The following is a 16,167-nucleotide window of genomic DNA, read 5'->3' as shown; positions in this document are numbered from 1 at the left end:
CTAATCCCACTTGCCTTCTCATTCTCTGTAGTTTGCTGTTCCTCTTTTTGAAGCAACTACAGTATCTAATTCCTTTTTAAGAGAATTTGTGGACTCTCTGTTAACAATCATGTGGAGCATAAAATTCTTGTTTAAAGAATCTCCACTTTTATGATTGTTTTCAATTTGGATTCTATCATTCCGATCTAGCCAATTTATGGAAACAATCAATCACTATTTCCTTTATCATAACACATCAAAAATATAAAAAGGAATATTATATCGGGCCAAATATGTAACAAGACAAATGGACTGTTTTTGTTGTAAATTCTCTGTAACTCTAATTCTAATTAAAATCTTGAAAATTTGTATTGAATCATTTCTCATCCCTTTTCACCACCACTGAAGAAGTCAAAACCTTTCAAGTCTCTTCTCATAACTAACACTTGCACTTCCCTCAATTTCGTCTACTGCATTCACTGCTCCCAATGTGGTCTCCTCTACATTGGAGACGCAAGCATGACCTTCCTGTCGCTTGTCATTTCAACACACCACCCTGCTCTCATGCTCACATGTCCATCCTTGGCCTGCTGCAGTGTTCCAGTGAAGCTCAACGCAAACTGGAGGAGCAGCACCTCATCTTCCAATTAGGCACTTTACAGCCTTCAGGACTTAACATTGAATTCAACAACTTCAGATCATGAACTCTCTCCTCCATCCTCACCCCTTTTTGATCCCCTTTTTTCAAATATTTATTTTTTACATTTTTATATATATATATATATATATATTTTCCCCCACCTATTTCTATTATTATTACTTTTTAAAATTTATTTCCATTTATTGTTTTACCCCCACCTTTTAGCCTATTTCGATCTTTTTTCCCCACACCGTCCCCTCCCCCCACCCCCACTAGGGCCTCTGTCACTTGCTTATTCTGCTTTCTACTCTTAATGTCACCATTAGCACCTCCTTTAGCCAGTATCACCACCATCAACACCCCTTCGGCCTTTTGTTTATGACATCTTTTACAATCTCTCCTTTGCCTCCACCTATCACTGGCCTTCTATCCAGCTTCACTTGTCCCACCCCCCTTAAACAGTATATATTTCACCACATTTTTACTTCTCTTTAGTTCTGAAGAAGAGTCATACAGAATCGAAATGTTAACTGTCTTTCTCTCCACAGATGCTGTCAGATCTGCTAAGTTTTTCCAGCAATTTTTGCTTTTGTTTCAGGTTTCCAGCATCCGCAGTATTTTGTTTTAACCCTTGATAACATCCTAGAACGGAATCCTATCAGCCATAGGGAGGCAGCTTTGGAGGCAAGAGGGTGAGAACATCACCAATTTGCTAAGTGGGCACTTAATTATTGATAATTAGCTACTCACCATTGCTGGGCATATAGCAGTTGCCAGTCTCACCCTGCCTCTACCAAGATCACTCAGAGGTGGGAACGTGCGAGTAGAAGACCTGACGTGTACATTTCAAAATTTCCTGGGGATCTTCCCGTGTGCGGATGGTTCCCACCCCACTGAAGCTGAAGCCCAGCAGGTGCCTGGAGGTGGCTTCCTGGCAGCAGACCAGGGGAATCAAGGACGTCTCCTTTAAATCCCCCCAACTCAGAGCCGTGGGTGCCAGGGAGCTCCCCTTTCCACACTGATGGCCTAGCAACTGTGGTCACAGCTTATTTTTAAGCATTTAAAACTCTTCAGAGAACACCTCCACCTTGAAGCATGCCCCCGGTACCCCATCTACAGCGGCAGTGGCCACCTCTCCCAGTGCTGCCAGCCACACATAGCCTCTGGCGTTCCCATTGGCTGGGGCTCCTGGAGGCAGCCTGTTAATTGGCCACCTCAGGGTAGATCGTGTAGGTGGGAGGACCTCATAAACCACCGGAGTCGGGGTATGGAAATGATCCCAGCCAGCATTTATAAACAAAGCAGTAAGATTCCACCTGTACTGAGCCTATGTTGCACCTTTTCCATTGGTTCTATATTCCACACAACCAAACTAAGGTCCTGTGCTATTTCAACGTTGACTCCTTATTTTGTACTCCATGCCTGAAGATACAAAATCAAAGATTTAATTTCATGGCAGTGTAATTTCAAAGCCAATATTTAAACATGATCAATGTTTTGTGAATCCGAGCCTGGGTGGGCACTTGATGGCAATTGTACCTTACAGAATTAATTTTATGGCAGTGTAATTGGGAATTTTTTTGATGCAAAGTCATTGGGGAAAAATTAAAATTGGGGAGGATATTATTGCTGTTAGGATGTGACAAATAGACATAGACAAGGAAGAAGAAAATTGACAGCCTTGACAGCCACAACATAAGAGTCTCGACATAAAATTTTATTTTAAACATTTCTTTGTATTCAGCTGCCCAGTAAAATCTTGGTCAATATCGACCACTGCAACAAGGAGTAAGAAATGAGAGGGCAGAATAAAATTAGCCCAACAAAACAGACAATATTAATTTAAAAACAACGAACACATAGGAATGATTTTAAAGCTGTGTTCTCATTTTGGGATTTCAGTCCTGTGGCTTTAATCTCTCATTTATTTCTTGCCCCAGCTTTCTCCTCCTTTTCCTTTCTTGAAGGTGCTGATTCATGATATCCCAAACATGCCATGGGCCTCAGCTACTTTAATCAAACAGCCATTGTTCACAGCAAGCCGTCACAGAGAGTGCTGGGATGTTATTTGACAGTAAGGACATCAGAGCCAAGCTGATCTTGTCTTTACACAATGCTGATAACACCAGCAGATAACAATCATAAAGGGCAATAACAGTTTTCTCTCCCAGCACCAGCGTGTTATGGCCAATTTCACAGCTCGACTGCTCTCTGGCGCCGATCAGATAATGCAGCACAAACTAGGACAGGATTTTCCCCACAGACTTCAAGACTCTAACATCAGGATCAAATGGGAATCAGAAACACATGCTGTGAAGGAAACGGTCACCTTTTTTTTTCATTCATTCGCAGGATGTGGGCTTCGCTGGCTAGGCCAGCATTTATTGACCATCCCTAATTGCCCTTAAGGTGGTGAACCGTCTTCTTGAACCGCTGCAGTCCATGTAGTGTAGATATACCCACAGTGCTATTAGGAAGGGAGATCCAGGATTTTGACCCAGCAACAGTGAAGGAACCGTTTCAAGTCAGGATGATGTGCAGCTTGGAGGGGAATTTACAGGTAGTGATGTCACCATGCATCTGCTGCCCTTGTCCTTGTTGGTAGAAGACATTGGAAGATTCTGTCAAAAAAGGCTTGGTGAATTGCTACAGTGCATCTTGCAGATACTGGCAGCAGTGTGTACTGTTTATCGGTGTTGGAGGAGGGAGTGAATGTTTAAGGTAGTGGATGGGGTGCCACTCAAGTGGACTGCTTTGTGTCAAGCTTCTTGAGTGTTGTTGGAACTGCACTCATCCAGGCAAGTGGGATGTATTCTATCACAATCCTGACTTGCACTTTGTAGATGTAGAACAAGCCTTTGGGAGTCCGGAGGTGTGTTAATCTCCGCAGAATTCCCAGCCTCTAACCTGCTCTTGTTGCCACAGTATTTATATGGCTGGTCCAGTTCAGATTCAAGTCAATGGTAACCACCATTGTTGATGGTGGGGGATTCAGCGTAATGTCATTGAATGTCATGGGGAGATGGTTAGATTCTCTCTTGTTGGAGATAGTCAGTGCCTGGCACTTGTGTTCCACAAATGTTAATTGCCACTTATCAGCCCTGGCCTGAATACTGTCCAGGTCTTGTTGCATATGGAAACAGACTGCTTCAGTATATGAGGAGTTGCAAATGGTACTGAACATTGTGCAATCATCAGTGAACATCCCTACTTCTGACCTTATGATGGAGGGAAGTTCATTGATTAAGCAGCTAAAGATGGTGTAGGACACTATCCTGAGGAACTCTTGCAACGGTGTCCTGGAACTGAGATGATTGACCTCCAACAACCACAACCAACTTCCTTTGTGCTAGAGATAAAAACAAAAAACTACTGCGGATGCTGGAAATCCAAAACAAAAACAGAATTACCTGGAAAAACTCAGCAGGTCTGGCAGCATCGGCGGAGAAGAAAAGAGTCGACGTTTCGAGTCCTCATGACCCTTCAACCAGCTTATATTTCACCCCTCTCCTAACTATACTCAGTTCTGTTGAAGGGTCATGAGGACTCGAAACGTCGACTCTTTTCTTCTCCGCCGATGCTGCCAGACCTGCTGAGTTTTTCCAGGTAATTCTGTTTTTGTTTTCCTTTGTGCTAGGTATGACTCCAACCAGTGCAGAGTTTTCCCCCCGATTCCCATTGGCTTCAGTTTTACTAGGGCTTCTTGATGCCACATTTGGTCAAATATGGCCTAAATGTCAAGGGTAGTCACTCTCACCTCACCTATCGAGCTCCGCTCTTTTGTTTAGATCAAGGCTGTAATGAGGTCAGGGGCTGAGTGGCACTGGTGGAATCCAAACGGAGCATCAGTGAGTAGGTTATTGCTGAGCAAGTGCTGCTTTATAGCACTGTCAACGACACCTTCCATCACTTTGCTGATGATCAAGAATAAACTGATGGGGCAGCAATTGGCCAGGTTGGATTTGTCCTGCTTTTTATGGACAGGACACACCCGGGCAATTTTCAACATTGCCGGGTAGGTGCCAGTGTTATAGCAGTACTGGAACAATGCGGCTAGGGGTTCGGCTAGTTCTGGAGCACAAGTCTTCAGGAATATTGCCGGAATGCTGTCAGGGCCCATAGCCTTTGCAGTATCCAATGCTTTCAGCCATTTCTTGTATATCACATGGAGTGAATCAAATTAGCTGAAAACTGGCATCTGTGATGCTAGGCACCTCAGGAGGAGAGAGAGATGGATCATTCACCCGGCATTTGAGACTGAAGATGGTGCAACTACTTCAGCTTAGTCTTTTGAACTGAAGTGCTAGCCACCCCCATCATTGAGGATGGGGTTATTTGTGGAGCCTCCTTCTCCTGTTAGTTGTCTAATTGTCCACCCCAATTCATGACTGGATGTGACAGGACTGCAGAGCTCAAGTGTGATTCCATTGGTTGCGGGATCACTTAGCTCAGTCTACCACTTGCTGCTTCCACATTTTGGCATGCAAGTAGTCCTGTGTTGCAGCTTCTCCAGGTTGACACCTCATTTTTAGGTATGCCTGGTGCTGCTCCTGGCATGCCCTCCTGCACACTTCATTGAACCAGGGCTGATCCCCTAGCTTGATGGTAATGGTAGGGGGTTGGTGGGGGGGGGGGGGTGTGTGTGTGTGTGTGTGTGTGTGTGTGTGTGTGTGGAATATGCCTGGCCATGAGGTTACAGATTATGATTGTATACAATTCTGCTACTGTTCATGGTCCACAGCACCTCATGGAAACCCAGTCTTGAGTTGCTAGACCTGTTCAAAATCTATCCCATTTAGCACGGTGGTAGAACCACACCACATGATGGAGGGTATCCTCAATGTGAAGGCAGGACTTGGTCTCCACAAGGACTGTTCATAGGTCACTCCTACCAATACCATCACGGACAGATGCATGTGTGACAGGTAGATTGATGAGAACAAGGTCAAGTAGGTTTTTCCCTCTTGTTGGTTCCTTCATCACGTGCTGCAGACCCAGCCTAGCAGCTATGTCTTTTAGGACTCAGCCAGCTCAGTAAGTAGTGGTGGTGCTACCAAACCACTTTTGTTGATGGACATTGAAGACCACCACCCCGAGTATATTCGGTGCCCTTGATAACTTCAGTACTTCTTCCGACTGGTGTTCAACAATGAGGAGTACTGATTCATCAGCTGAGAGGGGGGCAGGGGGGTAAGTGGTGTCCAGCTGGAGGTTTCCTTTCCTATGTTTGACCTGATGCCATGAGACTTCATGAGGTCTGAAGTCAACTCTGAGGGCAAATCCCTCCCAACTGTATACCACTGTGCCGCCACCTCTGGTGGATATGTCCTGCCGGTGGGACGAGACATACCCAGGGATGATGATGGTGATGTCTTACAGACAATGTCAGGCTGTTGCTTGAATAGTGGGACAGCTCTCAATTTTGGCACCAGCCCCCAGATATTAGTAAGGAGTACTTTCAGGGTCGACAGGGTTAGATTTGCGTCGTCATTTCCGGTGCTTAGGTCAATGCCTAATGGTCCAGTTTCGTTCCTTATAGATTTTGCAGCGGTTTGATACAACTGAGTGGCTTACTAGGGCATTTCAGAGGGCATTTAAGAGTCAACTACGTTGCCATGGATCTGGAGTCACATGTAGGTCAGACAAATTTCCTTCCCTAAAGGGCATTAGTTTTTTTTAATTCATTCATGGGATGTGGGCTTCATTGGCTGGGCCAGCATTTATAGCCCGTCCCTAGTTGCCCTTGAGAAGGCGGTGATGAGCTGTCTTCTTGAACCACTGCAGTCCATGTGGAGTAGGTACACCCACAGTACTGTTAGGAAGGGAGTTCCAGGATTTTGACCCAGCAACAGTGAAGGAATGGCGATATATTTCCAAGTCAGGATGATGAGTGGCTCGGAGGGGAACTTCCAGGTGGTGGTATTCCCATCCATCTGCTGCCTTTGTCCTTCTAGATGGTAGTGGTCGTGGGTTTGGAAGGTGTTGTCAAAGGAGCCTTGGTGAATGCCTGCACTGCATCTTGTAGATGGTACACACTGCTGCTACTGTGTGTCAGTGGTGGAGCAAGTGAATGTTTGTGGATGTGGTGCCAATCAAGCGAGCTGCTTTGTCCTGGATGATGTCAAGCTTCTTGAGTGTTGTGGAAGCTGCACTTATCCAGGCAAATCAGGAATATTCCATCACATTCCTGACATGCCCTGTAGATGGTGGACAGGCTTTGGGCAGTCAGGTGAGTTACTCGTTGCACAATTCCTAGCCTCTGACCTGCTCTTGTAGCCTCAGTATTTATATAGCTAGTCCAGTTCAGTTTATGGTCAATAGTAACCCCCAGGTTGTTGATAGTGTGGGATTCAGTGATGGTAATGCCATTGAACGTCAAGGGGCAATGGTTTGATTCTCTCTTGTTGCAGATGACACTTGTGTGGCGCGAATTATACTTGCCACTTGTCAGTCCAAGCCTGGATATTGTCCAGGTCTCGCTGCATTTGGACATGGACTGCTTCAGTATCTGAGGAGTTGCGAATGGTGCTGAACATTGTGCAATCATCTGTGAACATCCCCACTTCTGACCATATGATGGGAGGAAGGTCATTGATGAAGCAGCTGAAGATGGTTGGACTGAGGACACTACGCTGAGGAACTCCTGCAGCGATGTCCGGGAGCTGAGATAACTGACCTCCAACAACTCAACCATCTTCCTTTGTGCTGTGTATGACTCCAACCAGCGGAGAGTTTTCCCCCGATTCCCATTGACTCCAGTTTTGCTAGGGCTCCTTGATGCCACACTCAGTCAAATGCTGCCTTGATGTCAAGGGCAGTCACTCTCACCTCACCTCGGGAGTTCAACTCTTTTGTCCATGTTGCAATGAGGTAAGGAGCTCAATGGAAATGACGGAACCCAACTGGGCATCAGTGAGCAAGTTATTGCTAAGCAAGTGTCGTTTGGTAGCACTGTTGATAACCCCTTTCATTACTTTACAGATAATGGAAAGTAGACTGATGGGGCGGTAAATAGCCAGTTAGATTTGTCCTGCTTTGTTTGTACAGGGCATATCTGGGCAATTTTCCACATAGCCAGGTAGATGCCAGTGTTGTAGCTGTACTGGAACAGCTTGGCTAGGGGTGCGGCAAGTTCTGGAGCACAAGTCTTCAGTACTATTGCCGGAATATTGCCAGGGCCCATAGCGTTTGCAGTATCCAGCGCCTGCAGCCATTTCTTGATATCACGTGCAGCGAATCGAATTGGCTGAAGACTGGCATTTGTGATGCTGGGGACCTCCAGAGGAGGTCGAGATGGATCATCCACTTGGCACTGCTGGCTGAAGATTGTAGCAAATGCTTCAGCCTGATCTTTTGCACTGATGTGTTGGGCTCCTCCATCATTGAGGATGGGGATATTTGTGGAGCGACCTCCTCCAGTGAGCTGTTTAATTGACCACTGCCATTCATGACTGGGTGTGGCAGGACTGCAGAGCTTAGATCTCATCCATTGGTTGTGGGATTGCTTAGCTCTGTCTATCACTTGCTGCTTATGCTGTTTGGCATGCAAGTAGTCCTGTGTTATAGCTTCACCAGGTTGACACCTCATTTTGTTCAGGTATGCCTGGTGCTGCTCCTGGCATGCCCTCCTGCACTCTTCATTAAACCAGGGTTGATCCACTGGCTTGATGGTAATGGTAGAGTGAGGGATATGCCGGGCCATGAGGTTACAGATTGTGTTCGAGTACAATTCTGCAGCTGCTGATGGCCCACAGTGCCTCATGGATGCCCAGTCTTGAGTTGCTAGATCTGTTCGAAATCTATCCCATTTAGCACGGTGGTAGTGCCACACAACACGATGGAGGGTATCTTCAACATGAAGGTGGGACTTTGTCTCCACAACGACTGTGCGGTGGTCACTCCTACTGATACTCTCACAGATAGATGCATCTGCAGCAGGCAAGTTGGTGAGGATGAGATCAAGTATGTTTTTCCCTCTTGTTGGTTCCCTCACCACCTTCTGCAAACCCAGTCTAGCAGGTATGTCCTTTAGGACTCGGCCAGTTCGGTCAGTAGTGGTGCTACCAAGCCGCTCTTCATGATGGACATTGATGTGCCCCACCCAGAGCACATTCTATGCCCTTGCCACCCTCAGTGCTTCCTCCAAGTGGTGTTCAACATGGAAGAGCACTGATTTGTGAGCTGAGGGAGGGGGGTATGTGGCAATCAGCAGGAGGTTACCTTGCCCATGTTTGACCTGATGCTATGGGACTTCATGGGGTCTGGAGTCAATGTTGAGGACTCCCAGGGCAACTTCCTCCTGACTGTATACCACGGCAATGAATTCATAGTCACCTTTGCTGAGACTAGTTTTTTAATTCCAGATTTTTTAAATAGAGTTTAGGGATTTGAACCTGTATCCCCCACAGCATCAGCCTGGGCCTCTAGATTACTAGTCCAGTGACATTACCACTCCACCACCAGCACCCCAGCAGTGGTTTACCCCAAATTGGCCAACTGGTGACCAGATGATGGGCTTGCTGTCCAATTAAGGACAAAGGGAGGGCTCTCAAAGTTGGAGACCATTTGGGGTCCCTCAGCACTGAAAAAGCAGCAGGTGGCCTTTTCAGGTTAGAGAGGTGGAGCTTCAAGAGGTGGAGCTTCAAGATGGAGGCGCCCTCTCTCCAACCTTTTAAACTTTTAAATAAAAAATAGTTAGCAGCAGGCCACTATTGTGAAGGAAACCCCTCCACAGTGCGATCTGCAGCTGCAACTGAAGCCAGGCAGGCAGGGAGGGCCACAACGCCTGCCTAGAGTGTTAGCCCCCACTGGTCTGCCAGAGGGAGACTTCCAGGCAGCCAGCCTATCCCCAACACCTCAGGTGGCATGAAGGCTACCTGGAAAATCCCAGTCAGTCTCAGACAATAGACCTTAGTAGGCCTTGCAGAGCCCTCAATTGGATACCAATTACTTGCAGGTAGGTAGCCCAGCGCCCTCCCATCCCGCCCCCTGGAAAATGGCCTGGGGGTGGCATGGAGTCAGCAAACTTGCATGCAGGCCAATGAGCACACCAGCTGGGGCAGTGAGTTTTCATGCCACCCGCCTTCAGGCTTGCCCCCAACAGGACCTAACGATCAACCCCTAGGGATCAAAACTGGTATTTTCCCAAGAGTGGCTCAATATCACAGCAGGCTGTATATTTACCCATTGAATGCAGCCCTGCAGAAGGAAGAGGTTTAAGTAGCACTTTTCATGATGCCGGTTCACAACCAATAAAGTAGTTTTGTAGTGTAGTCACTATTGTACTGTAGGGAAACGTACCAGTCAAATCATGTAAATACCATGAGACTAATGAGTGTAATGACCAGATAATCTGTTTTAATGATGTTGGTTGTGTGATAAATGTTGGCCAAGACACAGAAAACTTCCTTGTTCTTCAAATAGTACAATGGGATTCTTTTCATCTACCTAAGAAGGCCGATGGGCCTAGGTTCATCTGAGAGACAGCATCTCCTGTACTGCAACACTCCCTCAGTACTGCAGTGAATTGTCATCCTGGATTATGTGTTTAGGTCCTGATGTGGAGCTTGAAACCACAACCTTCTGACTCAGAAGTAAGAATACTGCCACCAAGCCAAGATTGGCAGCTTTGGTGCGAGTCAGAAGATCATGGGTTGAAGCGTTCCCATCTGTCCACTCCAGAATTTAAGCATATAATCTAGGCTGCACTTCAGCACAGTACAGCATAATTGGAGGTATTGTCTCTTGGGTGAGACATTAAACTGAGGCCCTTTCTACTATTCAGATGTACACATAAGTTTCCATATTACTGCTCAAAGAGGAACAAGGCGATCCCCTGGTGTTAGCCAGCAATTCTCCATCTACAATCATCAAAAACAAAATCACCTCATTTGCTGTTTGTGAGGCTTTGCTGATCACAAATTGGCTGCTACATTTTGATACATAATACTGGTGACTCCACTTCAAAACAAATTCATTTGGTGTGTTTGAGACAACTTGAAGATGACATTTGAACTCCACCATCAAAAAGAGCCTTGTTATCATGCACATTCCAATTTTCTATATGATTGCTTTGATCTTAACATTTTTTGGTAGAGGCGGCAACAAGGATTTTTGTGAATCTTCATAATTTTGTGAAAGAAATAATAAACCCTGGGACTATCTCTAGAGTTATGTTTTCATTATCTAGTGTCAATGAATTTAGAGGAAAGTGACTGTTGGTCAGCTCACAGGCCATAAGGGTTCTTTGCAAATGTATCTGAGCCTCACTCCAGTTCTTAGCAGGTTGGCACCCACAGTACTTAGCTGACCATAAATGATCAATCCCATTCAGAGAAACTATAGATGCAAGAAGATGGGGGGGAAAGCTGATGCTGGTTTATACATGGTCTTCTGAAATTTAGGGTAAACTACATTGTTGGGGCAGTGCTAAACCTAACCTGGGAGTATTAATGCTGATATTTCTGGGTAACAAAACAAGGCATTATTTCAATGAACTGTTCCATCTATGTTTCTATTACCAGCAGTAGAAGTGCTGATATTATGATTCTGCTACCAATTAAAGTATATTATGCAATTTCAAAAACCAATTAGCTGAAACAAAACAACATTCTTTACATATCACCAAAGTCAGCAATTTACTGTAGGTGGGGTGCAAAATTGGTACTGTATGCCCCTCCCAAACTAGAACCTAACCCTGTTCCCTAAGGGTGGTACAAATACAGACATAATCGATTTCATAGTGACTTAGTAGTTCTAGCTGAACTGCAGGCTCGATGTTAGGAGTTTACTATATGATCTACATGAATCAGAACACGTTGTACAGACTTTATAAAAAAATGAAACAGATGAGGGAAACAGAATGGTGACTACTTAGCGCAGAAGGTCATTCATTCCTTTGAGCTTGTGTTGACACACAAGCCATCTACTCTCATGCTATGGGGAGAAAATCATTTATGTAGCTAGTGTCACTACACAGACTTATTCCCCAGAGACAGGCAGTCGTGCTTGCTCTTACCCACAGCATTCTTCATTGATATAATTGCAAAACATTGCATGAGCCATGAGGGTAGCAGCCCACAGCATACCTGCTCCTGAGGAATCAACACAGTATGTCTAGCACTGCCACACCAATTTCTTCCCCTGTATTTATAATCTTTCTTCATAACCTATATAATTTATAAGAATGAGAGGTGCTCTCATTAAAACAAGATTCTGACAGGGCTTGACAGGGTAGATGCTGAGAGGCTATTTCCCTTGCTGATGAGTCTAGAACTAGGGGGCATAATTTCAGGGTAAGGGGTCAGGGGCCATTTAGGACTGAGATGAAGAGAAATTCCTTTACTGAAAGGATTGTGAATCTTTAGAATTCTCTACATTTGGAAAGCTTTGGATACTCAGTCGTTAAGTATATTCAAGGCTGATTGATAGATTTTTGAATTCTTGTGGAATCTAGAGATATGGGGGTTGGGCGGTAAATGGAGTTGAGGTCGAAGGCCAGTCATGATCTTACTGAATGGCAGAGAAGGCTCAAGGGGCTGGTTGACTTACTCCTGCTCATATTTCTTATGTCTACGTTGTTACAAATACCAAGTTTATAAGGTTGCTATGTTCAGGACTGTCTCTTTAATTTAAGGTGAAATAGAGGAATGAAGGGGATCAAGTGTCCTGCTCTGAATCCTGCCTGATAACAAGCTTGATGGCTTGGTTGTTAAAGGTAAAGGGGTGGGGGAACCAGGTTATTTTACTGGGAAAAATGTGGAGTATGTTCACATCTCTAGACAATGGCAAAAAACATCTGCGCTAGCTGTGGGTAGACTGTTAGTCTTCAGGTCTTGCAGGGTTATATTAAGAATGTCAGGTTTTATAAATGGCTGTACTTTAAACCATATATTTAATTCCATGATAGAACGGAGTTGGGGGTCTAGAGAATAGCTAATTAGCATTTCTACCTGGATACAAGGCCCATGTGATTCACACTACCATGGAGATAAGCTTTGAGAGGGAACAGTCCATACCAAGTAATTGTAATATCGGCTTTCAGGGTTATCTAAGGTACCCTTGAATCTGACAGAAACAAGTCAGTGTGCAAAAATATGAGGGAAAGGGAGAGCAAAGAGATAGGGGCAGCCAGTCCTGCACCTGAATCTGAGAAAATGCTGACTCTATTATTCACCATGCTGAAGGTTGGTGGGAACTCATGCTCAGATTGAAGAGACCGATTCATGAGGATTTAAACGAGGCTGGAAGATTTGTCTAGAGAGAAGTAACTCCAGGGTAACCCTCACTGTGAAAGTCTGTCCTGCGATAAGAAGTTACCTGGCTGGGAAGGGCAAAAGGAAGCAGGCCATTGGGAGCAGAGAATAGCTTTTGACTGGTTCTGGGAGAATACAGTGTCCACTTAAAGGATAGTAAAGTATAAGCCTGGTGTGGGATTGTCGGTCATGTTAAAAGTCACATGGGGGAGCTTTTCTCTAATTTAAAATACAAGTTGTCTGCTAAATAGTGGCTTGTCAATGTTGTTTTTAGTTTGTTTGTTACAGTAAAAGTCTTAAACTTGAGATCTTGTTTTGTGATCATCTCAGTCACTGGAATTAAAAGTTATGGGTCTCTGCCGGCCTCATAACAACACTCAAAAGAAACTAAGTAGTACAGTGATTTTCACACATTTTTGTTTTGCCTTCATAGCATGAAAATCTCTTCCCTCTGCAGTTTGTAATGGTCCCATCTGAAGGATTTGGTCAGTATCAAATAAATTCCTACTGATTGCGAGTACACAGCAGAAAACAACCTCAAATATTAAACAAACTGTCAATTTCATACTGAGAATCCGCAAAGTTACTGTGAGACTAAATAAAAACCACACTGCTGCTTAATGCGTTTTCCACCAACATATAGCAGGACTGAAAGATGCTCACAAATATTGATACAGTTGACAGTCTCAACTTGATTAAAAAAACCTAAAATTCATTTTTAGTATATGAACATTTTGAGAATGGATATAAGGCTTGGCTGATAAAGGGCAATTAATATTCACCTCACACAAAGGCCAGGGAATGATCATCTCCAAACAGACAGAGTCTAAGCACCTTTGCTTGACATTCAATGGCATTAGCATATGCTCCTGGCATGCTGTCCTACATTCCTCACTGAACCAGAGTTGGTCCCCTGGCTCGATGGTAATAGTAGAGTGAGGACATGCTGGGCCATGAGGTTATGGGTTCTGGTTGAATACAATTTTGTTGCTACCAATGGATGCAGCATTGGGTGATGGATGCCACATTGGATGATGGATGCCCAGTTTCGAGCTGCTGGATCAGTTCTGAATCCATCCCATTTAGCACGGTGGTAGTGTCACATAACATGATGGAGCATTTCCTCAGTGTGAAATCTCTACAGGGACTGTGCAGTGGTCACAATACTGTCAGGGACAGATGCATCTACAGCATGTAGACTAGTGAGGACAAGGTCAAGTAGGCTTTTTTCTCTTGTTGGTTCTCTCACCACCTGCTGCTGGCTCAGTCTGGCAGCTATGTCCTTCAGGACATGGCCACCTCAGTCAGTAATGGAGCTACCAAGTCATTCATTGATAGACATTGAAGTCCCTTATGCAGAGTACATTCTTCCAAGTTCATGGTGAACAGGTTCATCCACTGAGGAAGGGGGCAGTAGGTGGTAACCAGCAGGAGGGTTCCTTGTTCCGGTTTGGCCTGATACTATGAGACTGCATGGGATTTAGTCAAAGTAGTCTACTCCCTTCAGACTGTAGATCACTGTACCGCTGGTGGGTCTGTCCTGTCAGATGGTGATGGTTGTAAGGTATGATTCAGTGAGTATGGCTACTTTAGGCTGTTGCTTGCCTTTGGTGGCCGAGTGGCCTGTCTGCTATTTGACTTTTCTGTAGCTGTTTGATACAACCGATACAACTAGCTTAGTAAGCCATTTCAGAGGGCAGTTAAGAGTCATCCAATTTGCTGTGGATCTGGAGTCACATATGAGCCCCAAGACACGTAAGGATGGCCAATTTCCTTCCTGCAGGACATTAGTGAACCAGATGGGTTTTTACAACAAACCAGAGGTGTCATGATCATCATTACTGAGACATGCTTATTATTCCAGATTTATTAATTAATTGAATTTAAATTCCAAAGCAACCACCATGGGATTAAAACGCATCTCCCTATTCGCCTGGGCCTCTGGATTACTAAAATAAAAGCAAAATACTGTGGATACTGGAAATCTGAAATAAAAACAGAAAATGCTGGAAAAACTCAGCAGGTCTGGCAGCATCTGTGGAGAGTGAAACAGAATTAATATTTTGAATCCTCTGCCAGACCTGCTGAGTTTTTACAGCATTTTCTGTTTTTATCCTCTGGATTACTAGTTCAGTAAATACCACTTCAGTAGATGCCACTATGCTATCAATGCCCTGGTTATTAACACATTGCTGTTTGTGGGAGCTTGCTGCGCCTAAATTTGCTGTCACATTTCCTACAACAGGGACTGAGCTTCAAAAAGTACTTCATTGGCTGTAAAGCGGTCTGGGGCGTCCTACGGTCGTGACAGGCGCTACGCAAAGTTCATCTTTCTCTATAAGATCTTCTGTGCTTCAATGTCAAAAGGAGCATTTTGAGTGAATGTTGTTTTTACTGATCATCCTCCCATTCTGACAAGCTTCCAAGCAGTCTGTCAAACCGGAAGCAATCCGCTCACGCCGTGAATGACAGCGGTCTGGGCCAATCCAGCCGGGGGCGGTGACGTCACTGCCGACAATCAGCCAATCAACGCCGGCCCGGGGGCGACGGCGAGCCGCTCAGCCATATATAAAAGCCAGGCCAGAGCAGTAGGCCTCAGGCTTCCATTCTTCCCTCCCGCAAGCGGACAGGGAGGTGGCAAGTCCGTTTCAGTGAGGCGCGGTAAACCGGGCCCACCATCGGTGCGAAGTTAACATTCCGCGAAAGCCGCCGGTCTCAAAATGAGGAGCGGGCGCGCGATTTTAAACGGCGAGTTTTAATTCCCTTCAATGAATGGCAGTTGGGGCGCGGCTGCTGCCATGGCAGCGACCGGCAATTCGAAGCGTTATTTTATCCCCTGACTGAATAAATGTCTCACACACCGCACTTTGATTTTTTTTTAAACCCTTCCCTCTCTCATGTAAAGCGGTTATATCAAAGAGTGAAGAGCCGGCCGGTTACTCACGTTGTCGATAACCACCGGCTGGTTGGCGATCACATCGTACGACTCCATCCCAGACTCTCGGCAACCTTGCCCAACGCTGCCGGCAACCGCGCATGCGCCGCCCTGGACCATTACATCATCAGCATCCCCCCTGCCTGTCACAGGCAGCTTTTGAGGGGAGCCTCCCTTTTTTTGCATTGAGTGGAATATTTGATTACGTGCAATATACGTTTTAAAAATGTCAGGCTTGCATTTATATAGCGCTTCTCACGACCGTTGGAAGCCAGTCAAGTGCTTTGTGAAGTTGTTGCAATGTAGGAAACGTGGCAGCCGCAGCAAGCTCTCAGGATCAACAGTGTGATAATGGCCAG

General features: G+C 45.3%; 1 protein-coding gene across 1 annotated transcript in view; it reads right to left on the bottom strand.

Annotated features, from left to right (window-relative positions):
* The window catches only part of LOC144694566 (alpha-centractin), a 58,524-nt gene extending 42,585 nt beyond the window's left edge, over positions 1 to 15,939 (bottom strand). The window contains exon 1 of the mRNA XM_078565135.1: positions 15,818 to 15,939. Within this exon, the coding sequence (XP_078421261.1) occupies positions 15,818 to 15,928 (111 nt within the window). The 5' untranslated portion in view covers positions 15,929 to 15,939. The remainder of the gene's footprint in view (positions 1 to 15,817) is intronic.
* Positions 15,940 to 16,167: the final 228 nt, after the last annotated feature.

This window comes from Cetorhinus maximus, chromosome 20 (assembly GCF_964194155.1).
Source record: "Cetorhinus maximus chromosome 20, sCetMax3.hap1.1, whole genome shotgun sequence".
In the NCBI taxonomy this organism is placed as follows: Eukaryota; Metazoa; Chordata; class Chondrichthyes; order Lamniformes; family Cetorhinidae; genus Cetorhinus; species Cetorhinus maximus.
Note: the sequence above shows the minus strand (reverse complement) of the source record. Positions and strands in the feature narration are given on the sequence as shown.